The 25,484-nt window shown below is 39.5% G+C and overlaps 1 protein-coding gene and 1 long non-coding RNA gene across 4 annotated transcripts in view; one reads left to right on the top strand and one right to left on the bottom strand.

Moving 5' to 3' along the window:
• LOC117832163 (choline transporter-like protein 2) overlaps positions 1-24,477 on the top strand; it is a 28,565-nt gene extending 4,088 nt beyond the window's left edge. Inside the window, exons 1-22 of one of the 3 annotated variants that reach the window (XM_034711164.1) lie at positions 6,185-6,450; positions 10,072-10,120; positions 10,205-10,278; positions 10,377-10,461; positions 12,894-12,978; positions 14,411-14,524; positions 14,628-14,688; positions 14,809-14,932; positions 15,074-15,157; positions 15,272-15,384; positions 16,637-16,768; positions 16,856-16,955; positions 17,171-17,263; positions 18,951-19,035; positions 19,206-19,468; positions 19,607-19,701; positions 19,931-20,034; positions 20,156-20,229; positions 20,506-20,576; positions 20,789-20,877; positions 20,972-21,056; positions 21,601-24,477. In XM_034711164.1, coding sequence (XP_034567055.1) covers positions 6,417-6,450; positions 10,072-10,120; positions 10,205-10,278; positions 10,377-10,461; positions 12,894-12,978; positions 14,411-14,524; positions 14,628-14,688; positions 14,809-14,932; positions 15,074-15,157; positions 15,272-15,384; positions 16,637-16,768; positions 16,856-16,955; positions 17,171-17,263; positions 18,951-19,035; positions 19,206-19,468; positions 19,607-19,701; positions 19,931-20,034; positions 20,156-20,229; positions 20,506-20,576; positions 20,789-20,877; positions 20,972-21,056; positions 21,601-21,740 — 2,154 coding nt within the window. In that variant the 5' untranslated portion in view covers positions 6,185-6,416 and the 3' untranslated portion in view covers positions 21,741-24,477. Of the gene's footprint in view, positions 1-6,184; positions 6,451-10,071; positions 10,121-10,204; positions 10,279-10,376; positions 10,462-12,893; positions 12,979-14,410; positions 14,525-14,627; positions 14,689-14,808; positions 14,933-15,073; positions 15,158-15,271; positions 15,385-16,636; positions 16,769-16,855; positions 16,956-17,170; positions 17,264-18,950; positions 19,036-19,205; positions 19,469-19,606; positions 19,702-19,930; positions 20,035-20,155; positions 20,230-20,505; positions 20,577-20,788; positions 20,878-20,971; positions 21,057-21,600 lie in introns of those variants that run through there. The other 2 variants (XM_034711166.1, XM_034711165.1) reach the window with 2 other exon arrangements.
• On the bottom strand, positions 4,709-5,735 carry LOC117832164. The gene is made up of 3 exons (XR_004635154.1): positions 5,334-5,735; positions 5,126-5,160; positions 4,709-5,001 (listed from the first exon to the last, which is right to left on the bottom strand). It is a non-coding gene; the product is annotated as an uncharacterized LOC117832164 (long non-coding RNA).
• Positions 24,478-25,484: the final 1,007 nt, after the last annotated feature.

The raw sequence follows: 25,484 nt of genomic DNA, 5'->3' as shown, positions 1-25,484 counted from the left end.
GGCCCCCTTAAAAAAGGATCAAAGAACAGTAATGTACATGTTGCAGTGGAAACATTTCAGAACACAGTGTAGGACCATAGTTTCAGAAGTTGGAGTAATTTTAGGCCTAGATATATAAGGAAACCTCAATGACAGGAGTGGACCCAACCAGTGGGCCATGCCCTGGTGCAGATTAGGTGTAATTATAAGCCATATTTAGAAGAGTTGGCTTGAAACCTAACGCTGATCTTCTCTAACCTCTGTTTCATGTTCCTTCAGTTTGTTAAGTCCAGATTGCAGATTTCATCCACCTTCATTTGTTCTTAAGTTCAGTGTTGTAATAAAGTTTTCATCACTTCTAAACCTCGGCCTTTACAGCCACCTGTTTTCTTTTTACACATGCTCCATCATACCCTAACAACCCAAACAGGATCATGTGACTCTGCTAACAGTCTGCCAACTGGCCAACCGTCTGAAATACAAAGGCATGTTCAGAGCGGTGTAAAACTGATTGGCTATTAAGGTCAGGAAAATTAGTTTGGTAGAATGAAGAGACAACAGCAAAACTTAAGACAGCCATCCTCTTGGTCAATGCCTCACATCTTGTTCCTGTCAGTAGCTATGTATGTCTTTTGATCTGACCGTCCTTGTCGAGGAATGTTTCAATTTGTCAACAGGGAAAAAAAAGAGATCAGACCTAGATTTTGCCTGCATGTATGCTTCCTGTTTTCCACTTTCAGATAGCATGTGCCGTGTATGAATTGGATCTTGGTTTCACTTTCTGTCATCTGTGTGTGAGTGAGAGTTACAGAAATAGCTTCAACCTGTGTACACAAAACAGATAAGAGCTCCAGGTTATCGAAAGTGGGATCAGCATTGTTGTGAGGTCAGTGAGGTCCCATCCTGATGAAGTTGAACTATTGCTCCATATCCTGCTATTGTGTAAAATATTGGTGATTCAGAATTAAAACTTCTGTGGAAAACAGGTCCCATTTTTTTGTGGCTGATACCATGAGACAGATAATATCAGATGTTTGATGTGAATGAGGGTACACCCTAACAGTTGATACATACATGCAGTAGGTTTGTGTGTGTAACTGTGGTTTAGCTTCCTTGTTAAAATAGACCAGGGCTTCTATTTGAGTGCTCCACACCCTCTTACTGTAATGAAAGATATGTGGGAGGTGGACAGGAAGGGCAGCAGCACTCACTCTAGGAGGTCTTAAAGTCTGCATGTATTGTTTAACTTTCAGTTCATGGGAAAGGAAAGTCAAAACTGTGCAGTCATCTCACTTGCAAAATTATGCTTGACAGAGTATAAACAACAGTCTGCAGGGTTCCTACCTCTATAGACTATAATAGTGGAGATTCTAACCTGCGTGTCAAAGGTTGTAACAAGTAACACAATTTATCACTTGAGGTCACTGTTACAGTGTTTTGTACTCAAGCGGCAATCTCCAGCCGTGAGAATTGAAGCCAATGCTGAAGTGTTAAAAACTGAAGTTTCTCGAGTGTCAGCTTGAGAGGCTGGCTCCGGAGGTACCAGAAACCACATACACATATATCAAGCCAATCTTTATAGCAGAAATAAACATGTTTACAGCCTGGTTAAAAAAAAACAGTGTAGTCTGGCTAGCTCATTTCTCCTTCGGCACACACTGTACGGGGGACACATTTTTTCATAATGCGGCAATTTCGAAGATGTTAAGATTACAAGTTTTCCATTATAAGAGGCACAGCTCACTTGATTGACAGATGGGAAAACTGTAGCTGTTGGATAGGAGGCTCAAAGCCCGCCTCTTTACCTCACACTACCTCGACAGTAGTTAGGTTGACTTCAGCTTTTCCAGTATGGCACCCGCCGACTACTGGCTTCAAAATAACGCTTCAGAAACAGATGGGTGACGTCACGGATACTACGTTCATTTTTTATAAAGTCTATGGTAATACCAGACAAAATGCCTGCTGTGAAATAGGAATTGTCTCAGTTACTGCAAATACAACTTAGCTTATTTTGTTTCTAGCACACTCAGTATGTTTTCTGGTTGACAATATTTAAAAAAAGAAAAAAAGTTTAAGTTAATGAATACACAAAACTTACACGATGTCTGTTTTTGACCCCTCTGGTCACTAAATGGGTTATGTTGATTTTGGCTTTTATTCATTGTATTCGCTGTTACATTTTCGGTTATGGATAGGGGATTAAGCCCACTGAAAACACGTTTTTTGGAGGGCGGACAAGCTAAAAAAATTGTATGGTGTTTATTTAATTTAAAGGGGACATATCACGCTTTTTTCATCAATATATATTGGTCTAAGAGGTCCACAAAACATGTCTTTAAAGTTTATGCTCAAAAAAACACTTTGAAATCAGATTTTGGCATGCCTGAAAAGTCCTCTTCTTCATTCCTCATCAGAACACTCTGTTTTCCCTCTGACCACGCACCCTCAGGAAGTGGATGTGCCTCGGCTCTCCAGCACGTTGATCTAATGTTTACATGTTGGCTGAATATACACGGCTGCTCAGAGATCGCGTTACTTCAACCCTCTGAATCTGATCCTGACGGAGAGGCGCCTGTAGCAGGACCTTTCTGAAGGATTGGTCACAGATTTAGTGTTTCTTGTTGTTTTATTTATCAGTATGTAGACGTGTGTCTTGGTACACAGCTACGAACATGTAGCTATGTGGCTATGCTAACTAGTGCTAGCACTTATCCATGATAACTAAAAATCATCCACTAGATCTTCAAATCTGCAGACGTGGGGAGTAAAACCGACCTCTGCCAGAAAGGCAGCAGGACCTTTTATGAAGGATTGGTCACAGATTTAGTGTTTCTTGTTGTTTATTTGTCAGTATGTCGACGTGTGTCTTGGTACACAGCTACAGCTACAGCTACAGCTACAGCTATGAACATATAGCTATGTGGCTATGCTAATTAGCGCTAGCACTTATCCATGACAAATAAAAATCATCCACTATATCTTCAAATCTGCAGACGTGGGGAGTAAAACCGACCTTTGTGTTTATTAAGACACGCCTACAACTAGCATGCCTTCCTCCTAAGCTCCTTGTTAGACCACATTTGTGCAGGTAATGAAAAATGGAGGAGGGATTCAGTATTATTTTATACAGTCTATGGGCTGAACAAGCTCCGAGCTCTGACTCCGTGACAGACTGGATATTGTTGTTACGTAACAAAAACCGGAAGTCTGAAACGGCTCGTTTCACACACATTTACAGAAAGGTGTAGAAATCAAAACAGGGGCAGAATAGATTTTTTTCATTCTCCGGGGGGTTTGTAGACATGCCAGGGGACACATATTTCAGGTAAAGAACCATTAAAAAGTCAATTTTGCATGATATGTCACCTTTAATTCAGAGATTAAAGCTGGGGTTGGTAGTCAGATTTAGATACACTTTTTGTTATACTGGTTGTCATGCTAGTTTTTAATGGCTACCAACCGTAGCTTTAAAGGTATATATCACTTTTTACAGTCGGGGTTGTATGACATCTAAATCATGTAGGGTGCCACAACGGACGATGCTCAGCATGGCCCCCTGTCAGGAGAAACTCCAGGGAGAAAACGGCATGCAAGCTAGGCCATAAGTTTTCTGCAGATAGGGGCCGGTTCTGCCACATAATTTAACTAATTTTGAAAGACTCCGACCCGAGCACCTCATCTCCGTATAGGTGGAGGCTCTAAACTAAATGCACATGGCTGTTAGATTTACGTGCTCAGCTATCACATCCTTTTGTGTGAGTCTTGCCGGCTAGCGCATGAAGCTATTTTTTTCTCAAGTGATTTGGCACTGTAATGGCGCCATACTTCAAATCCACCCTTTAGGGTCAAGTATGATTATATTGCTTTCAAAGGGGGAATCATGAATAAAGTTCACACGTATGCCTTTTCACAGTACACAATAGACTACAGAAAACAACATGGGACTAATGATTTTAACCCTTTCAGCAACAGCAGTGTTACAGTGAAGAAGCTAAGCAATACCAGGGCCCTTGAATACATTATTATATTGACTAATGTGGGTACAATGACATAGTAAAATGTCTTTAATGCGAAAGGTGACTAGCTTTCTTTAAATATTAAGAATATGAATGCTCCTAATAAGATACTGAACAGAGAGACTCAGGAATGTTACAACACATAAGATGATGTCATAAGTCAATGCTGCACCTCATGGAAGAAAAACACATAGGAAGAAAGGAAGAAATCAAGTTTTCAGTTTCATTTGCCTTTAGTTTGCATTCTGTGAAAACACAACTCACCATGACATTTAGTTTTCCTTCCTTTCTAATAATGGTTCATTTTTAAGTGATAAAAACCTTTAATGTACTTCTATTAAAACCACAAAGTACAACTCCCTCCTTAAATTAATGTACTTTTCGACTAATTAGAAAAAAACAAACAATTTAGCATTACATTAAAAGCTCTCAATCCCATGTCCATTGTTCTTTTCTAGCAATTTGAATGCCCTAGGCTGTCTTGCTACACAGAGCTGATCTGCAGGAATTAGATTAGATCCTTTTCTGAAGCTTATAACCATTAAAATGGTTCTCAATGTCAGCAAAGACAATAGAGGAGAAAAAATGTAATGCATGAAAAAGAGAGAGGCGTACTTAACCTCTCTTAGCTCACTCTATGGCCCAAATGCAGAGCAGCTTTTTGCCATCCTAACACAAGGTTCAGGATCACACATGGCTGTTAAAGATAGTTTAAAAATAAAAGGCCAATAGCTGAAAACATTTATTCAGAAGATCTCCAGAGAGAACCAGAAAAAAAAAGTCACTTTAACAGGAAAATTGGCCGCAAAACAAGAACAGAGTGGATGGAAAGTTTCAGTCAGTCCGGCTGAATTTTCTGTTTCAGCCTGCATCTGTAAAAAACATTTGTGGTATGTAGTCCTTCTGTAGACTCTTTGTTTTGGATTGAAGGGACTTCACTCGTCTGTTTTGATTGCCGTGGTTGTTGACTATGTGACATGGAGTGATACAAATTCTGGACTCTCTGAAAGCACAAAGAGAAGAAGCAATAAAAAAGAGAGAGAGGAAAACGATGTGCGTTTTGAATTATGGGTGTACAGTGCATTCTGCCATGTCCCCACAAGATGGGAGAAAACACTCTTACTCACTCTGTTTTGTTTGACTTCATGGAGAGAGTTGAATTCTGAAAATCACAGTAAGAATTGAAATGAAATGTAGTGTGTGCTGCAGTAAATGCTAAAGTTGAGAAGTAGAACATGGGAGATTTGATTTGAAGAGGTACATTTAGAGCCACTCAAAGGGTAGACTAAAGCAATTATTCAACATAATAAAATAAGTTGATTTTCCCCAGCTTACTTTTGTGTGCTTTCAACTGACTGCATGTGATAGTATTTGCAGCTCAGAACAGTCTGCACATCTGACTCCAATCAGGCCTCATTCCCAGCACACGCACAGCCAACCACTGGAGGCAACATTGTAGGCGGTACTTTTTCCTGTTTATTTCCAACATATGCTTTTGGCAACATCCTCGCATTCTAACCTTTTTAGTTTTCCACCTGATGTACAACACCAGTCTCAACTCCATCTGTAGGTCTTTATTTGAACATGCTAAACATTGAAAAGCAGACAGAGACAGGGAGAAGACAGAGAGATGAACAGGTACTTTCCTGTTTACTCTAAACACATGTTTTTGGCAACATCCTCACATTCTACCTTTTTAGTTTTCCTCTTGATATAACACACCAGTCACAACCCTGTCTGTAGGTCTTTTATTTGACCCCTTGGATAAGCAGACAGAGAAAGGGTCACTTGGAAGGGGGAGGAGACAGGGAGAGATGAACAAGTACCTTTCCTGTTCACTCCAAACACGTTTTTGGCAACATCCTCACATTCTACCTTTTAGTTTTCCACCTGATGTACAACACCAGTCCAAACTCCATCTGTAGGTCTTTTATTTGAGGCATGCTAAACATGGAAAAGCAGACAGAGACAGGGAGAAGACAGAGAGATACACAGGTACCTTTTCTGTTTATTCCAAACACATGTTTATGGCAACACCCTCGCATTCTACCTTTTAGTTTTCCACCTGATATACAACACCAGTCCCAACCCTGTCTGTTGGACTTTTATTTGAGACACATGGAAAAGCAGACAGAGACGAGGTCACTAGGAAAGGGGGAGGAGATTGAGAGAGATGCACAGGTGGGGCACAGATTGGAAACAAGCAGTAGTTTCAGGATAAACACAGAGGGGAAGTCTGAGGTGAGGTGGAGCGCGGCTATTCAGGGACAGGTCGGACTGGTTTCTTCCTCCACAATACCTGTGTTTCCCGGTCGTGTTCATTTTTGGCCAAGGAGGGAGAAAGGAGTGAGTCAGACACTGGGAAAGGACTTAAAGGCTCATCAGAACATTTCAATTTTACCCTAAAGGAATTTAAACATGCCAGAGGATGAAGAATATTTTGGAAAGAATGGTAACAGCTTCTTTTGCTTAAGTTTACATTGTTTGCAGCTTTTGTTCATACTGTGTCGACCTGAGAAAAATCAAAATACTTGAGGATTTCTGGCTTGACTTTGAACGTTGCTTCTTTTACTGTTAAAAAGGCAAATCAGCCTTGTTTGTGTGTGGATTTTTTTGAGTGAAACTAGAGCGGTGGTATGAGCATGTCAACATTGTGGGGGTAGAATGGGTGTGTGTGTATGTGTGTTCAAGGAGAACCTGCCACTGCTGACAGCAATGCTGATTATGCAGGTGTGTGAGAGCAGGAAGCTCCTTTTTATCAGTGTTTTCTCCAATACAAATATCAGTGAGCTGTGCGCAGATAAGCACTTTTTAAAGCAGTATAACACTGAGTCAAGCCTCTTGTTGCTCTATAGTTCTATGTTAAAGTTAAAGGGGCCTTTCTTAGGTTTTTTGAGTCTGTAATAGAAATTTGGAAGTAGATCAGCCATGCTTGTGAAAGCTGGATACATCTCAAGCACCCATGATCTTTTTAAACAGGAAGCTGTGGCTTCTCTAAGAGCTTCTCTGGTTAATACTTCCTGCAGCATTATCATCTGAACCGCATATATAATTCATATGCAAATGTTCTTTAGAGGACATCATACTCCTCTGTCTAGACTCTGTGCTGTGTTCCAAAGCTACTAAGCACATTGTAGCTGCATGTGATTCATGATTAAACTGAGTTTTTTTTTAAAGTCCCAGTTTCATATAGGCAAACCGTATGAACGTGGTTATATGACACACTTTTATCCTATCACGCATCTGACAGACCAGCCTGTGATAGGAAAACTGAGGGTGATTTCACTTAGGGACCTTGAGTCATGTTTAAGTGCAGTAAAACAACATTTTCAGATGTATTTAGTTGTGTTGAAAACAGCTAATGCATGTTTCAACTATTTTCTAACATAAGATATTTGGTAGTGTTACCCAGGACTATAGGAATGGAGTGCATTCCTTGCTAATATTTAAGCTAGCTTTCTAACAGTCATGTACAATATGTTGTTTTACCTTGATATATGGCCTGATCAATCTAAAGTAATAATATAATAACCACTTCTCAGATAACTAGGTTTTTAAGTTACAAAACCATGTATTTGTCAATCAGTAAGACAGTTTTGATTTATAAAGTGCAAAAACAAAACAACAGATATCTCAGTAATTTCTCTATTGTCCTAAAAAAAAAGAAAGCACTGACCAGCTAAATGAAACCTTATTATGCTCAGCCTCTTGACAGTGACATGCTGACCTAAAAAATACCTGCACTTAACATAACTGTGACTCAGAATGACAGTAAGAAAAACCAGATTTATCAGGTGATAAGTCAGATTCTCAAAATTACATTGCAGCTTTGTAGCCCTGGGGGCATTATTGAATAAACAGACGGGTACTGAAGGAATTTTATCATGTCTGAACAACATGAAATAATATCATTAGATCAATGTTTCTGTTTCCTTTCTAAATAAGGAACACCATGCATGTCGAAGAAAGTTAGTAAGAAACTTTGGGAAGATAATTTGAATCACTTTGCCATTTGTAATGAGAAACTCTAATAGTAGGCATATGTATATCTCTAACTTATTTATTTTTACTCTTTTTATTTATTTTTAGGGTAAGGATGACTATGATGATGATTTCAATTTGATGCAGTGGTAGATTAATTTAAAATTATGTAAAGATATGTGAATGAATATATATACTATGTTTGGTGATATATTTACCCGTCCATATTAGCAGGGCATACTTTCATTATCATTGTTTATTATTTATTTTTTTATTAATTCTAAATGTTCTTTTCTGACATGGGTGGAGGTGAACAAAATAAATATATATTTATACAAATATCTTTATATATATATATATATAAATATATTTGATTATATATAAAGATTATAGATATATTATATATTTTTTTAATTTTTTTAAATTTTAATATTTTAGATGTATATATTTTATTTTTATTTTATTATATTACTTAAACCATGCAGCATAGTCCCCATGAGCCCTAAAATTGTATTTCTTTTACAATTAGAATCAATTAATGATAAAGAAATGTTGTATTAAAATTATATAACATAAAACTAATTCAAGGTGTCATTCTTACAGAGATGTTTTGAAAATGAGTTCCAGGGTAATCAGTGATGAAGTTTCATTTTGATTTTAAAAAAAGTGTTATGTAATCTAAGAGTTTACATTACAGAAGCAACTGGATGGAAATTTCCATTCAGAGTGCTTTTTGTTTAAAGGTTTAGATGAAGTTTTTTCATTTTAAATTCTAAACAAAAGAAAGAAAAAAATGGCCTACATCTTGTATGATACATTCCTGGCTTGTCAAACTACATGTCCGGATAAACATGATGTAGGCCTCACTGTGTGCTCTGTTTTTCACATGGCTTTTGCGGCTTCTGCTTAGTCACCAGGGAGGAATTTGTTGTGTTGCCAGGCGTGTCTGCCCGAGGGAAAAGTCATCTGAGAGAAGAACGGCAGGAAAGGGGGAGGGGGGAGGGTTTTAATGACATAACCTTAAAAAGCCCCTGTTTAAAAACTCAGTGTGCGTTATGTTCTGTCTACAACGTCAGTTGTCAAAACCCTGGGACACCCCCCTGAAACCACGTGCTTCTTGAATATCCTCACTAATCCGTGCTGTCAGTTGTCAAAACGCGAGGACCCCCACTGCCTGCCCCACCCTGACTCCATGTGCTTCTCAAAAAGGCACATTTTTCCAATGTGGTAACGTGATTTAAAACGATTAGGGATGTACATTTTAAGTATTTTCCGTGATCGATTTTTGGAAATGTTAACGATCAATTATCGATTAATTGATTTAAAAAAAAACCATTATTATTCTTACGTCAAAAACAATGCCAAATACGTTGTTTTAAAATATTTTCTACAGCAACAAAATGCATATAACTGACAGGATTGAATACGGGTATATGTTTGACACGCAGATTATCAACGATCAGGCTTCTCCGCGGACATAATCTTATAAAGTGAAGGCTGAGACTACTAATAGAAAATTACTTCAGACTCCCAGTGTCCAGTTTTCTGCCTACTCGTTCTTGTTGAGAAAAATAAACGTGTATTTGATCAGGTGTCAGCCAGGAGCGCAACCGGGTCATAATCAGTCCAGCAGCAGAAAAGCTCAGACGGCTCTGATGTTGATGCTCAGCAAACATAGTGTACCTGAATTTCCCACCTGTCTGTTGTCTTCGTATCCAAAGGTGGGAAATGTCCTGTTTATAGTTGTGAACCTTCGTGTCCATGTCATTGTTAGCAGCAGTTTTGTATTGATCCTCTTTTAAAAAAGCGCACGGGGAGACCTGACCCGCAGCCGCAGCCGCAGCCGCCAGCAGAGCATCTCCGCTGTGCACAACACCTTTAACAGCTGAATCACATCCAAACATGCTTTAAACTTAAAACACCTCCCTGATAGCTGAATGTAATATGAGACCACATGATGTTTGTTCCACGTGACGGAAAATTGATAACAAAAATGTGTGTTTCGAGTAATTTCTTAACAATCAATTAATCGATAATTGATTAATTGTGGTCATCCCTAAAAACAATGCATGTCTTGTTCTATTTTCTATAGGCGAGCCAAGGAAGTATGACCCCACCTTCAAGGGTCCAATCCAAAACAGGTGAAAATGAAATTAAACTCTGACTTTTACTCTGCATAAGTTGCAACAAAGATATTTTTTAAATGCTTATCTTTTTCCCTCCTAGGGCTGCACCGACATTGTGTGCTGCATCCTCTTCATCATCGCCATTGTGGGTTATATTGCAGTTGGAATACTTGGTCAGTAAGCAGCAGATGTTTTTTATATATATATATATAGTCTAAAACTTACCGTTTTAAAAGAAAGTTAATGCAAAACTATTTTGTGTTTGTTTCAGCATGGTCCCAGGGTGACCCCAGGAAGGTGATCTATCCCACAGACAGTCGTGGGCAGTTCTGCGGGCAGGCCGGCACTCCACTTGAGTAAGCTGCGAGACAAGTATAGATCATAGTTGAGCAAATGAGCATAAACTTCTCTTAATCTCTTCCTCTTGGACAAAGTCACACGTATTGAAGAGAGAGGGAAACTGGGGTTAACCATGAAGCTAGCTCACAATACCCTGGCTTCCTGTGAGTAAGCTGGCTTGACAAAGCCTGAAGCTCCTGTTAGAGGTATCGGGTATCACAAAGCTGGTTATTAAAGGTGACATATTATGTTCTTTTTCATCAAAATATATTGGTCTAAGAGGTCCCCAAAACATAGCTTTAAAGTTTATTGCTCCAAAAAACACTTTGAAATCCGATTTTGGTATCCCTGTAAACCCCTCTTTTTCAGCCCTGCTCAGAACAGGCTGTTTTCTGTGTCTGTGCCTTTAAATGAGAATGAGCTCTCTTACCACGCCCCCTCAGGAAGTGGATGTGGCCTCGGCTCTCCAGCACGTTGATCTAATGTTTACATGTTGGCTGAATATACACGGCTGCTCACAGACCCGCGTTATTTCAACCCTCTGAATTTGATCCAGAATCTAATCCTGACGGAGAGGCGCCAGCAGGACCTTTCTGAACGATTGTTCACAGATTTAGTGTTACTTGTTGTTTTATTTGTCAGTATGTCGACATGTGTCTTGGTACACAGCTACTAACATCTGGGGGGGGGGGGGGGGGGGGGGGGGGGGGGTTGGAGTGTCATTTAACGCTTCTTGTACATAGAAAGGAGCATTCACCGACCGTCTGCCTGAGTCAGACTGATGTTATTACGGTTGAATCATCTCTATTGTAGAGAAGAAATCCTACAGAACACACCCTGAGTGCCTTCCATTTATTCCAACTGAAACAACTACACACTGAATAGTTCTTAAACTTTAACAATGATACACAACGACTTCCCCAATTCCATAAAAGTTGGGATGCAACTCATAAACAGAATTTCTGATGTTATGATGGTAATTATTTACACCCTATTTTAATTGGACATAGTGCAAAGACAACAAATCAAACGTTGAAACTCAAAACTGTTGTTGATGTTTATATACCCATTTTAAATTTGATGCCAGAATCATGTTTTAAAACAGTTGGGATAGGGCCAGCAGAACACTGAAAAAGTTGTGTAATCCTTAAATAAAAAGCACCTAGAGGAACATCTCTTAACTAATTACAAATAATTAGCGATAGGTTAGTAACACGACTGGATATTATAAAGACACTCCAGAGAGGCTGAGTCTCTAAGAAGGAAGCGGTTCACTACTCCGTGAGAGATTAGGTGTGGAAATAGTTCAGAAATTACAGAATAAAGTTCCTCTGTGGAAAATTTCAAAGAATTTGAGGATTTCACCTACTACTTTACATAATATCATTAAAAGATTCAGAGAATCTGAGGAAGGCTTTGTACAAACGGGAGGATAACTGATACTGGATGGCCTTCAGGCGCCACTGCATTATAAACAGACATGACTCTGCAGTGGAAATCACTGCATAGGCTCAAAATGTCATCCAAAAACCACTGCTTGTGAACAAACTTGTCCCTGCATTCACAAATGTAGGTTAATACTGTACCATGCAAAGAGGAATCCATATTTAAACATGTTCCAGAAATGTTGGTGAATCCTGTTGGCCCATTAGGATTGGACTGAGGTGAAGTGGTGCTGGCTTTTTTTATCATCTCGCCGTTCAAAGCCAGCATCCTTGATTGTATGGTGATACATTATTGCCCATGGCATGGCTAGGTTATCGTCTGGGAAGGTATCATTAATGTTGAATGGGTATCGAGTCTTCCTCTGGATGCATAAGTGCAACATATGCTGCCTTCCAGACAATGCCCTGTCAGGGAAGACCTTGCATTATACAGCAAGGAGATGCCAAACTAAAATTTGCATTCCGTACAACAGCATGGCTCTATAGTAGAAGAGCCTGCGTGCCAAACTGGCCTGCCTGCAGTCTGGACTTGACACCTATTGAAAACATTTGCCGCATCATGACACAAGAAATCAGACAAAGGAGATACAGAACTGTTGAGAAGATTACATCCTTTATCAGGCAAGAATGAGACAACATTTAACTTTCTCATCTTCAGAAACTGGTCTCCTCTGTTCCGAAATGTTTACAGAGTGTTGGTAAAAGAAGAGGTGATGCAACACATGCCCCTGTCCCAACTGTTTTGAAACTTGTTGCTGACATCAAATTTAAAATCTGCATTTTTTTTTTCTCCAAAAAGCAACCTGATTTCCCTCTCTGATATGTTGTCTTTGCACTATTTTCAATACGATAAAACTGTAAATGATTTACAAAAACTTTTTAGCTACAATTTACACATTATCCCCACTCTTATGTTCTTTGTCACCATTAGCCATTAAAATTATACTATATTACTCTTTTTCCAGCTCTTTCCCTCTGACCATTAAGTGTTCATGTTTCAACAGGAAAAAGCCCTTTCTGTTCTACTTCAACATCATGAAGTGTGCCAGTCCCATGGTGCTGCTGGAGTTCCAGTGTCCAACTACACAGGTGTGATATCCACTTTCCTCTAATGTGTTCTCATTTGATTATCAACATCCTCAAATGATTCCCACAGTGAATTGATGTGTAGTAGAATTACTTTGAGTGTGTGAATGAATACACTACAGTAATTTCTGGAGTAATTTTTGCAAGTTTTATTTTTCTTCTGCATTAGAAATAGACCACAGGAAGTGGCGTGGAATCGGGGAGTCCCACTGGTTAAGCTAATGTTCAATATGAACAAATATGGACCAGTCTTGTCAGTCATCTGCATACGATGGAACTCAGGCTTATTATTACAAGCCTGTTAGAGGTCAAGCCTGTTTTTGTAAAGGCTGGTTTATACTTCTGCGTCAACCCTACACAGCATTGGTCGACGTGGGCGTGAGCACAACATACTTGTGTGTTGATGTGTCCGTGTCGAGCAGCAACACTCTGCTGAAACGCTTGAGGGAAGTATGGTCTCTGTGATATTCAGGTTGTCTGTTTCCAGCCCCACTACATTCTCTGTTTACCTTTTTCACAGCGATTCTGAGCGAATTATATTAATCTAAAGCTGATACATGTTGCTGTTTATCATACAGCAGTGATTACACAGAAGAATAGAGAGGAGGCAGCGGAGGGGATGAAATGCATGGCCAATGTGCAGGGATCCCGGAAGTGCTGTAAATGCAGGAAATACAATGCAACCGAGCGGACCAATCACAGGGCTTGCGTACTGTGTCGATTTGACGCCTCGTTTAATTTTGGAGGAGGTGCTCGTCGGCTAGGCCTCTGCGTAGGTAAGGGAGCTACGCAGAGGCCTACGGCGTCGGTTACATGGTCAATTCGACACAGAAGTATAAATCAGGCTTAAGACTGATGAAAGAGAGAGAGAGAGAGACAGACAGACAGTGTCCCAATACTTTGTTTTATAGATGTTTAAGATGAGAAAGGTAGCATATATTTTCAGCCTCCTGTTAAACGCACAGGCAGAGGGGAGAGCCTGAGTCCCTGAAGCAGTTTTTAGTAGCTTCACTGACAATGACCACTTTTTCCTCTAAATGTGGACCCTTATGTCTTGTAAATCAAATAAAAGCAATTATTAACTTTCTCAGCTGCTATTTTTAGACAAATGTATGTAATAATCTTGTAAAAAATGAACCTGCAAGTTGCCCTTTAAGATTATTCCGGATCCTACATCTTTCTTAATGAAGATTCAAACTAGTATATTAGGTTAACTAAATCTGGGTAATATTGCATATAGTACATGGGAGTCAGGAAAACCTCTTTTTTATTTATTTATTTGTTTATTTCAACAGGGACAGTGTACAGCCATTTAGTTGTACCAGAGTTAGCTAGCAGCTAATTTACATCTGTAGTCCCTGCCTCCCTTGCCTTCAAGTATGTGCACCTCGTGCTTTTGCTGTAACCTTCTCCTGCTGTTGTTTTATCTCCTCAGATGTGTGTGGAGAAGTGCCCGGAAAAGTTCATGACATTACTGAAAGCCCACGCAAGCAGAAGTGACTTTGACTACTACAAGCAATTCTGCAAGGAAGGCGTGACAAATTCAATGGTGAGTTTGAAGCTTGAAACTCTTTTATATTTACTGACATTACCTGAGCTTTTCAGTGTTCCAAAAGTTTTAATCAACCTTATCTGGATATGCTGTGTGTCAGGGTGTCACAGAAGTCCTCAAATACGGACTCTGTCCTGCCATGCTGACTCCAAGCAAGCCCTGTAAGTTGGATCCCTATCCATACATCAAAATTATAATATTGATAAAATATGTTCGTTTTTTTATACGCCAATAGAGCGGATCTAAATCTAAATCTTAAAATGTTGTTACCTTTCCTTTAGTCACTCGTAGGTGTTTCCCTGCATTGGGACAGAAAGGAGGGGTGATAACTGTGGGAAATAACTCTCACTTCGACGATGGAAGTGGCAAAATTCGAGATGCCAAGGATCTTGTGGATGGAGTTAAGTGAGTACATGTCTAGAATTATAGAAGAAGAGAGTGAAACCATTGTGACACATCATTTAAGTAGCTGTAGCCTTGCCTGCTGCATTCGTTTCTTACCCCATAGTGCTAAAAATGATGAACTCGAAATAATCCCCCCTGTAGGAATGCCACAGTGGTCATCGAGGCTCGTCAGGTGGTCATGAAGATTTTCGAGGATTACACTCAGTCCTGGTACTGGATCCTCCTGTAAGTCACCCACCTCCGTTTATAAACCTGCAAGTTTTTACTTCAACAGGAAATTGAGCTGCTCAGTCACTCTTTGTGTTTCCCTCCCCTACTGACACCTTCGTGTCTCTTTAGAGGGCTGGTTATAGCGATGCTCACCAGCCTGCTCTTCATCATCCTCCTGCGCTTCCTGGCAGGGATCATGGTCTGGGTCATAATTGTCTTGGTGATACTGGTCATAGGATATGGTAAGGTGCTAAGTATGCAAGCTTATGTCACTATCTTTGTCATGCTCACCTCATACTTACAGTTGAAACCAGAATTTTACATACACTGTATAAAAAGACACATAATCTTAGTGCATGAAAACTTTTGACTTTGAAGAAAGTAATACTAAAATCTCTAATAAAGTGAGAGTGAGAAAAAAAAGATGATGTGTCTTTGTATACAGTGTATGTAAACTTCTGGTTTCAGCTGTATATATGTATTGTTCTGCTTTACCTTTGGTCAAATCATAGGTTAATTGCAGTTAAAATTCTGCCAATGCTGATTTTAAAAAACCACATGGCAAGAATATCTTATTTTATCCGCAGTGGGACACCTGGTACACAACAGTGTGATAAGCCTCCTACAGTCCCTATCTCATACCCTTTAACTACCTATCAGACTACAGCATGCACATACAAACCAACACTCTCATAATTGCAGACGCATATTCCTAAACCCCCTTCACAAATCTCTCACCTTCCTCTCAAGAGCAAATCTTGTCTCTTCTTGTCTTTCTCCTTTTCTTTCTTATCAATTTAGCTTAGTAACTGTTTTTCTCTTTTTTTTATTATTATTTTTCTTATAGTTTGATATGTTTGTGTAACGTCTGTGTTTTATACCTGATAACTTTGATTGGTTGCTGATCTCCGACACTACTTTTTCTTTTTTCTTTTCAGTTTAATGACTAGTACTTGTATGATCTTTGTACTCTTGCAAATAAAAAAATTATTAAAAAAATGATATAGAAAAAAAATCCAGAAAAATTATGACTGTAGTTAGACCAGGTTACAGTTTTGTTGTTAATCATTGGGATTAACTTTATTACTTTATTACGGTGTCAAGACAAGAAAAAAAAGAAAATCTAAAAATTCTGAGATTACGTCAGAATTCTGACTTTTTTCTTAGAGTTCTGAGTTTTTTTCTGACATTCAGGGAGAAAAAGTCAGAAATCTTAGATTAAAGTAAGAATACTGACTTCTGTAAATTGAAGTTAGACTACTGCCATTGCTTTTTTTTTTTTAAACAATATATATTTTTTTAACAATTGCCATAAACCCTTTTTTATTTTTAAAGAAATCTCTCCAGTGAGCAGGTTCCACATAGGAATTTACCAGACTAACTGAATTGGAGGGAGAGTCATTTTTGTATCTCAAACAGATATGTTAGTTTCCTTGAGTCATGGTTTACACATTTCTAACTGCCATGTGGTTGCTCTGTGTTGTGGCTGTTCAGGTATCTTCCACTGCTACATGGAGTACGCATCTCTGAAAGGGGAGCCAGGTGCTGATGTGACTCTACAAGAACTGGGCTTCCAGACCGACTTCACCGTGTACCTGCAGATAAGACAGACCTGGCTAGCCTTCAGTTAGTACACACATCACCATCTATGACATGTTGCTCAGAAACTAAGACACGAAAATGACATCTCTCTCTTCCACTCCTCTCCTGTAGTGATTATTCTGGCCATAGTAGAGGTCATTATCATCCTGCTGCTCATCTTCCTCAGGAAAAGGATCCTCATCGCCATTGCTCTCATCAAAGAAGCCAGCAGGTCAGACTTCCATTAGAGCTAGTCACTTCAGGGGAAAGATGGGGGGTGGGGGGGTACGAAAACAGATCAATGAACGTCAAAATATCTAAATGTTCTGAGTTGAAAATTATTTCACAGTGGTTAAGGGGAATTGATTTAAGTGTCAGACTAATTGCACTTGCAAAGATAAAAAGTGTAACTCAAAGTGACCCGATGTCATGTTGTCATGTTTACAGGGCCATCGGGCACATCATGTCCTCCCTCTTTTACCCGCTTTTCACTTTCGTCCTGCTGGCCATGGTCATCGCCTACTGGGCCGTTACTGCTGTGTATCCTTTCCCCTTCTGTTTGTCAATCAATCTTTATGTGTATAGTGCCAAATCACAAACATGTTATCTCAAGACGCTGTTACAAACATAGCAGGTCTAGACCGTACTCCATGTCAAATTAATAACAAAGTCCCAACATCAAGACAGGATAAGATCCAGTCCCCTCTTAAGATCCCACTCAGTCTTATCTCATGTTAATCCACCATGAGCATTGCACCTCGCAGTAGCTAGCTAGTAATAGCGGCAAGGAAAAACTTCCTTTTTAAAATGCAGAAACCACAAACAGAACCAGACTTATGTAAGACAGCCGTCTGCCTCGAACGAGTTGGGGTAGAGAGAGAGAGAGAGAGAGAGAGAGAGAGAGAGAGAGAGAGAGAGAGAGAGAGAGAGAGAGAGAGAGAGAGAGAGAGAGAGAGAGAGAGAGAGAGAGAGAGAGAGAGAGAGAGAGAGAGAGAGAGAGAGAGAGAGAGAGAGAGAGAGAGAGAGAGAGAGAGAGAGAGAGAGAGAGAGAGAGAGAGAGAGAGAGAGAGAGAGAGAATAGTGATAAGACGGATAGTAGAAGTAGGTTTTGCAGCTGGAGTCTGGAGCGTCCACGGCATTGGGGGGGGGGGGGGGGGGGGGGGGGTGACATAGGATCATGGTGTGCCCTGGCATTCTAAGCCTATAGCAGCATAACTAAGAGCTGGTCTAAGCCTGAGCCTGCTCTAACTTTAAGCTTAATCAAAAAGCAAAGTTGTCTGTTGTTATTTTGTTATCTAGGTTTGACTGGTGTGGGAAATTTGATCACTCATAATTAACGAAACATTTGGTGGCACAGAAGCACATGAGCAACAGAAAAGATGGACAGCATTGCCTCCAAAAAATCTGTCGGAATTGTCAAAAGCGGGATGTCAAAGAATAGATCGGATCCTAGTGTATCGGTTCCCCCGGCAGTCTAAGCCTATAGCAACATAACTCAGAGCTGGTCCAAGCCTGAGCCAGCTCTAACTATAAGCTTTATAATAAAGGAACATTTTCAGCCTAATCTGAAAAGTAGAGATGGTGTCTGCCTCCCGGTGCCTGATAACTGAAGGCTCTACCTCCCATACTACTTTTAGAGACTTTAGATATGACGAGCAGGCCTGTATGCTGGGAGCGTTCTAGAGGGGTAATAGGGCACAATGAGTGGTACTGCGGCTTCAGGTGGGACGACCAAACCTCTATAAATCAGCTGACAGAGAAGTCACAACAACATCACATGACTTGGAATATTAGAAATGCTTGTAAGATATGCAGGCTCTGAAGCTAGCTATAGCAACTAAACACTGCTAATGCATTCACATATGTATTTGTATGTGCAATATCTCAAAACCTATACCTCAAGTACTTTTTTGCTGTGAAGTTTGGTGATGTCCTCTGACAACTAGAAAGTTTGGGCTTGGGCTTCCAAGTATGCTTGGGGCTCATCCAGGACTTAATAATTGTCGGTAGCAGATTAGCTATATAATCTTGTGATGAAACCAGGCTCAAGCTGTGGAACAGGTCAGCCAGATATGATGGCTTTCACACACTCGAGCACAGCACACTGAACTCCAGAAATGTCTGAATGAGCATGGCGTAAGTTGTTAATAGTGAGGTCTAGAACGGGGCCAGCCTTTTTATAGCAATTTGAAGTCCTATTATTGTTTTTCTTGACTGCATTGATCAGCTTCTTGTCTACCTCAAATGAACCAATCTACAAAGTTTTCAATGAGACGGACTGTGAACACTCAAGAAAAACCTGTGACCCTGCTGTAAGTTGAACCTCTAAGCATAAATATTTGTGAACCTTGTTGCATTTATTTAATTTAACTAGAAACGTATCTTGACCCAACCCTCTTCAATGTTGCTGGGTATTTAAGGTGGGTAATTCTGTGGCTCAAAGTATGTACACCATGTCTTCATAACTGATATCTGTGTACAGAATTTCTCAACCAGTCCAATGAAGTACCAGTGCCCTGAAGCCGAGTGCCTTTTTGCCTTCTACGGTGGAGAAACCGTCTACCACAAGTACCTGATCGGCCTGCAGTTCTACAATGTCTTCCTCTTCTTCTGGTGTGCCAACTTTGTCACTGCGTTGGGACAGATGACCCTGGCTGGCGCCTTTGCCTCATATTACTGGGCCTTCGTAAAGCCTGATGACATGCCTGCCTGCCCTGTGTTTTCTTCCTTAGGAAGATCTCTCAGGTGTGTATGGAAACCATCATGTAGGAGTCATGTGTTTTAGCTATTGGTGTTGTTTTAGTTGACACGAATGACATTACCTGCAGTTTTTTGTGTGCCTTGTTTTAAAAAGCTACTTGTCCTGTTTTTTTTTTTTTGAAGGTATCATACGGGAACTCTGGCGTTCGGCTCCCTCATCCTCTCAATTATTCAGATCATCAGGGTTTTGCTTGAGTATTTGGACCACAAGATGAAAGGTATGGTGCTTTTCTTGAAATAACATTAGATGCAGATGATTAGTTGCTTTCTTAAATGGGGGAATATTGAAAACTGAAGGGACCGTTTATGCCTAACTTCCCAAATTATGCTATAATAAGTTATTGAAAATTGTGAATGTTCTTTACGCACATTTTATATTGCTTTTAAATAACTTCTCTGTAAAGAGTTTTTCAGATATGTCTATAACAATAATGGTTTTCATCTCAGGAGTCGAAAACAAATGTACCAAATTCCTGATGTGCTGTTTGAAGTGCTGCTTCTGGTGCCTGGAGAAATTCATCAAGTTCCTGAACAGAAATGCCTACATCATGGTAAGCGGTTTATATTAGTTTATTTTTTTTGTGTATTTTTCTGTACTTATGTGAGCTCTAAATTATACATGTTATTTAAATGTTGAAGTTTCTGTATGTAATGAGTATATCTGGCCTCTAGGTGGCAATCTATGGCAAAAACTTCTGCACATCTGCCAAAGACGCCTTCTTCCTCCTCATGAGGAACATGATCAGGTGAGTGTGTTTGTGATTGCAAAAAGGTGACTGCCAATCATGAAATACAATACATTCAAGATGATATGAAGGGTAATTATTTCCTGGCTAAGTTGCATGCTACATGTAAACAAGCTATGATCCTCAAACGGGCAGCTCCGGTTCCTTTCCTACCTGCAGCACCTCTCCTTTATGTCACTCCACACCCTCTATCCTACTTCCTGCTCTATCCACTGTCCTATCAGAATAAAAGCCTGAAAATATAACTTGAAAATAAAATCATTTTTTAATTCCCAGGGTTGCCGTCTTGGACAAAGTGACAGATTTCCTCTTGTTTTTGGGCAAACTGCTCATTGTTGGACTTGTAGGTGAGTGAATTTTCAGTCTAGACCTTGGAACAGCCAGCAGAGCATTGTCAGAGGATCTAAGACTGTGTCCTGGCTCAAAGGGGGATACAAAGTTCAGCCATCTATGGAGTGGCCAGCCCATGTTGTGCCTTAAACTACTGCTATCTGCCAGCAATTAAACCTGATGTGACTTCCAACATGTGTGTGAACCTTCTATGCTCTTTCTTCCACAGGGGTCTTTGCCTTCTTCTTCTTCTCTGGCAGAGTGAAGGCCTTTGAGGACACAGCTCCCCATCTCCACTACTACTGGGTGCCAATCCTTGTGAGTCTTCTCTTGTTTCTCTCACCCCATGAAAAACATTGCGATCTATAAAAGATGTGGGTTGTGAATGAAATGTGTATGATGTTCTCACCAGACGGTCGTGGTTGGCTCATACCTCATTGCCCATGGATTCTTCAGTGTGTATGCCATGTGTGTGGACACGCTCTTCCTCTGCTTCTGTAAGTAACACCTCTGCTGCCATTGTTTTCATATATTGTTGAAAGGTAGTTTGTTTTATGTAAAGTCCACCTGACACCAGTGTGGGCGGATGGATTTCCGCACTGACAAAAAGGCTCAGTGAAAATTGAAAAGCAGGATCAAAATTTCTCTCACTTTCTCAAGTCTGTCATTGCTTTGGTGTTGGGCTGTCACTAATTCTAAATTGCATATGTGTAATGTTATGCAAATTTTGGAAAGTGTCTCTGCCATTTCACATAACAGTCTACAGCTCACTGAATGTTAATCTGGCACTGAATCAAAATCTGCTTGGTGATGAATTGTTAACTTTCAAATGCCTGTGGGTGCCTTTGCTTGCTTGCTTTTTGACCGTCTTTCTCTTTGTCTCTCCCTCCTTTTTTTTCTTACTTCTCGCAATTCACCATCCCTCCTTCCTCTCTCTACTGCCATTTTAACACCTTTGCTAAACAACCTTGATTTTATTACCAATCTTCTGTTCTATCCATTAACACTCATGAATACACATAACCACGCACACACAATAAGGCGAAGACCTGGAGCGCAATGATGGTTCAGCTGCGAGACCTTATTACATGTCCTCCACTCTTCGCGAGATTCTGTGGAAGAAAGAGGCTGACGAGCCGACTTCGTCTTCTGCGCAGCAACAGGACAACGAGGACATTTAGCTGAAACAGTAGCCGGATCAGACGGAGGACACAGCTTAGAGAAGAGGACTATAGTGTTCGGGACTTAAGTACCCAATGTTTTGTTGTTGAGTACTGGGAAATTCCCTTTTCATCATATCTGCAGAGGCAGTATGGAGAATGATTGCTGACGTGTTTAAGTGGCTGTGATGCAGTGTTTTAGTTGTACGTAAAGACTGATAAGATAACTGGAAATATATACCACCTGTATTTAAGCTGGGAATCATTAAGGATTTAATATTCTCAATACGCTCAACACAACAAAACAGTGGTTGTAGTATTAACCATAACGAGGCTTGCAGGTATTTCAAGCTTTGGATTTCTCCTTATGTAGAAATCGTTTGTTGGCGCTGTAACTTTAAAGAGTGAGCAATCTGAACCTTAGCCGTAGCTTTTCAAAATTACTTATTCAGAGAAATTTAGTTTCATATTTGAAGCCACAACGCAGATTTCAACCTTTTTCAAACGTCGAGTCCTTTTTCGGGCATCTTCACAAATATATTATATAATCTGACTTACTATCAGATAGGCAGGATATATTTAGTAAAAGTGTTCTGCAGAAATATTTACCAAAAATGTTCATACAGATACCAAAAAACAGCATTAATTGTTTATAATAAATCTACCAAGAGATAGATATGATAAAAATCATAGCTGATACTATCTGAAGGATCAAACCCAACTTTGCTTCGACAAGATCCACTGAGACCTTTTTAGAGATGAACACAATATTTCTCAACAATGTTTAAAAAAACTTAAGTACTTAATTTTTTTTATAAATAACCTTTTTGAAAAAAAAGGGATGACTTTTACAGTCATTACCTTTGGGAAGATATAATCTTGGGAGTTGCCCACTTGGTGTAACCCCTGTGAACCAGCAGAGGGCGGAATTGGATGTGTTTCCTCACTGAGCGCTCATCCTTCCTTTCAAAACACAAGTACCTTGTGTATGTCTCAAATAGTGGCCTGGGCTTAAACAAGAATTGCCCATTCGTCCCATCTTTCCCGGGCTGTGTGGGACATGAGGAGCCATGTGGTAGTCTACGAAACACATCAGTAGAGGGCGTAATAGGATGTGTTTCTTCACTCAGTGCTCATCCCTCTTACAAAAAAATAAGTACCTTATGTATGTCTCAAATAGTGGCCTGGGCTCAAAAAAAAATACTTGCCATAGTGTTATTTTTTCCCTACATTTATGATTTAATGGCTTACTCTAGGCAACAAAAGAAGAACTGAGCATTGCATATATCCAATGTCCGATGAAGTGATAATCAACTGATAAGTATAATAGTGGTGTAATATACAATACAATACAGACAATAAAAATCAAAAAGCTAGAGACGGTATTTTAAACTGCTGCGTTGCCTTAATGTTTGAATAACATACTTGTTTGTTACAACTGGGTACAATTTTACAGTCAGTCGTGACTGTTTCACTAAGTGTCTTGAGACTATTAATAGCTTTATATGAGGTCATTACATTTCTAGAACGAGTTTAGCTTTTCAAATCACGCTGCCACACACCAATAGAAACCTCAAGATTTAATGTGCCTCTTAACTGTGATAATGTTAGTCTATTTGTACCTTTAAACTGGCAGTTTGAAGTATTTGTAGTATTTTGAAGTTTATGTAATTACACCCAGTGATCATTAGGGCTCTTCCTTGAGTATGCAACTCTACTGATGCACTTTATTATCTGTTCCAAACAAGTCATAATTGTATTAATTAATTTTGTGATACTTCTGAAGTTAGCTGCTGCAAATGTTATCGTTTTAGCTCTATACATTTGTTAGCATTCAATCTGTAGTACTGGACATTAACTTTGTAATCTAGATTTGCCACTTATTAATGTTTATTGCAAAGCCTGACCCTCATTTCAAAAGGGCTGTTTTTCTTTTTTTTTGGTCTGTTGAATGTTTGCTTTGAAAAAAATAGTTAAATAAAAAAACAAATTGAGGAGAAAAGGAAAAAAAAAAAGTAGTTAAACACCATTTATTGAATCTCTTTCCAGTGGAGGATCTTGAGAGGAACGACGGCAGTGCAGAGAGGCCGTACCTGATGCCTGACAGCCTACGCAAAATCCTAAACAAGAAGAACAAGAACCCACCGGCTGAGTAAACTCCCGCCCCACTACAATACCAGCCTTATGAAGGCAACTCAGTGGGTTAAATTGGTTCAGTGGACATGGAACTGATGCATGAGTCACCTGGAGCCTGCGTGTGACAATCAGCAATGTCATCCATTACTTATGAATCAGACACATTGATTTATCATTATGTCTGCAGAGGTTCGAAGATCTATGATGGAACTATTTTTAAACTTACACAGTTTTAGCATGTTGTACATTTTTTATGAAGGATGCAGCCAAATTAGTTCCGTTTTATAATATTTAAGCATTACATCAAAGTAAGATAGAATATGATCTATTTGGATCATTTATAAGTTTTGTTTTATCCCTGCCACTGTGTCTTTTTAGAGGTTTTATATAAATAAATATCTAACCATGTGTTACCAAAGCCATTTATTTCCTCTTGTGGACAGTCTTCATTTACCATGTGCTGTTACGGTGTATCTTTTAACATCATACCTATGCAGAGAAATATAAACCAAAGCCAAACACTTTAATTTAAATGATTTATATTGTTATACTAAGCTGCATCTTTTATGTTTGTTGAGTTGAATTGAGGGATTTTTGTTTTAAATAAAAATAGTTTTGTAAATACCTGTGTCAGATGAAATCCTTTGACCTACAGCAATCACCATCTCTGTTGCTGATCCAGTGTTGTGTAGGTGGCCAAGACTGCTTTGTTGTGATACCTCAGGATGGATGTGTAGTGGAGGACTACCTGGATTTTTAGGTATGTCTAAAATGTGTCCCAACTTTACAAGCATCCAGTATAGTCAGATAGAGGCAGAGACCCCCAGTAAAGCCTGTGAGTTGGACCTCTTCCTGGAAATTAACACTTTAGTGAAGCTTGGAGCTGCTTGTGATGATGGCAAGATGATACATTAGTTTAGTGAAATTATTAAAAGTCAACTCCTCCCCAGAAAGGATCAGATTTATCATGAGTTTTGTTTCCTCCTTGTTTGGTATCTGTCGTTATTACCTGTGTTATTTTGTAGTCCTTAGCCTTCTGTTCCATATCTTGTGTGTGTGTATTTTCATCCATGTTTCTATAGTCTATAGTGTTTCCTGTTTTATTTTGTAGTTCTTGCTCCCTGTGTGTCTGATTCCATGTCACTTCCATTCCTCATGTGCTTCCCTCATTTGATTACTGTAATTAGTTGCACCCGTGTCACACCTGTTTTTGATTACTGTGTGTGTGTGTGTGTGTGTGTGTGTGTGTGTGTGTGTGTGTGTGGTGTGTGTGTGTGTGTGTGTGTGTGTGTGTGTGTGTGTGTGTGTGTGTGTGTGTGTGTGTGTGTGTGTGTGTGTGTGTGTGTGAGAGCTTTCTTTTCTGTTTCCCTTCTACTGTCAGTTCATTAAGTCTTCCCTGAGTTCCTTCCCCTGTGCCCACTTGCTGTTAGACTAAGTTTGAAGTAAATGTTTGTTTATTTTTTAAGTTTTGCTTATTATTATGAATACTCTATTGAATTCCTCATTCTTGGTCCTCCATTTTTCTTTTTAGCACAACGTGACCACCTTCATCTCAAATAAGGCAGAACTTCTTTAACTTATAATTGATCAGAAGTCTTAATTTAGTTGACACCTATGTGTCTTATTTAT

The sequence above is a fragment of the Notolabrus celidotus genome, chromosome 20 (genome assembly GCF_009762535.1).
Source record: "Notolabrus celidotus isolate fNotCel1 chromosome 20, fNotCel1.pri, whole genome shotgun sequence".
Classification (NCBI taxonomy): domain Eukaryota; kingdom Metazoa; phylum Chordata; class Actinopteri; order Labriformes; family Labridae; genus Notolabrus; species Notolabrus celidotus.
Note: the sequence above shows the minus strand (reverse complement) of the source record. Positions and strands in the feature narration are given on the sequence as shown.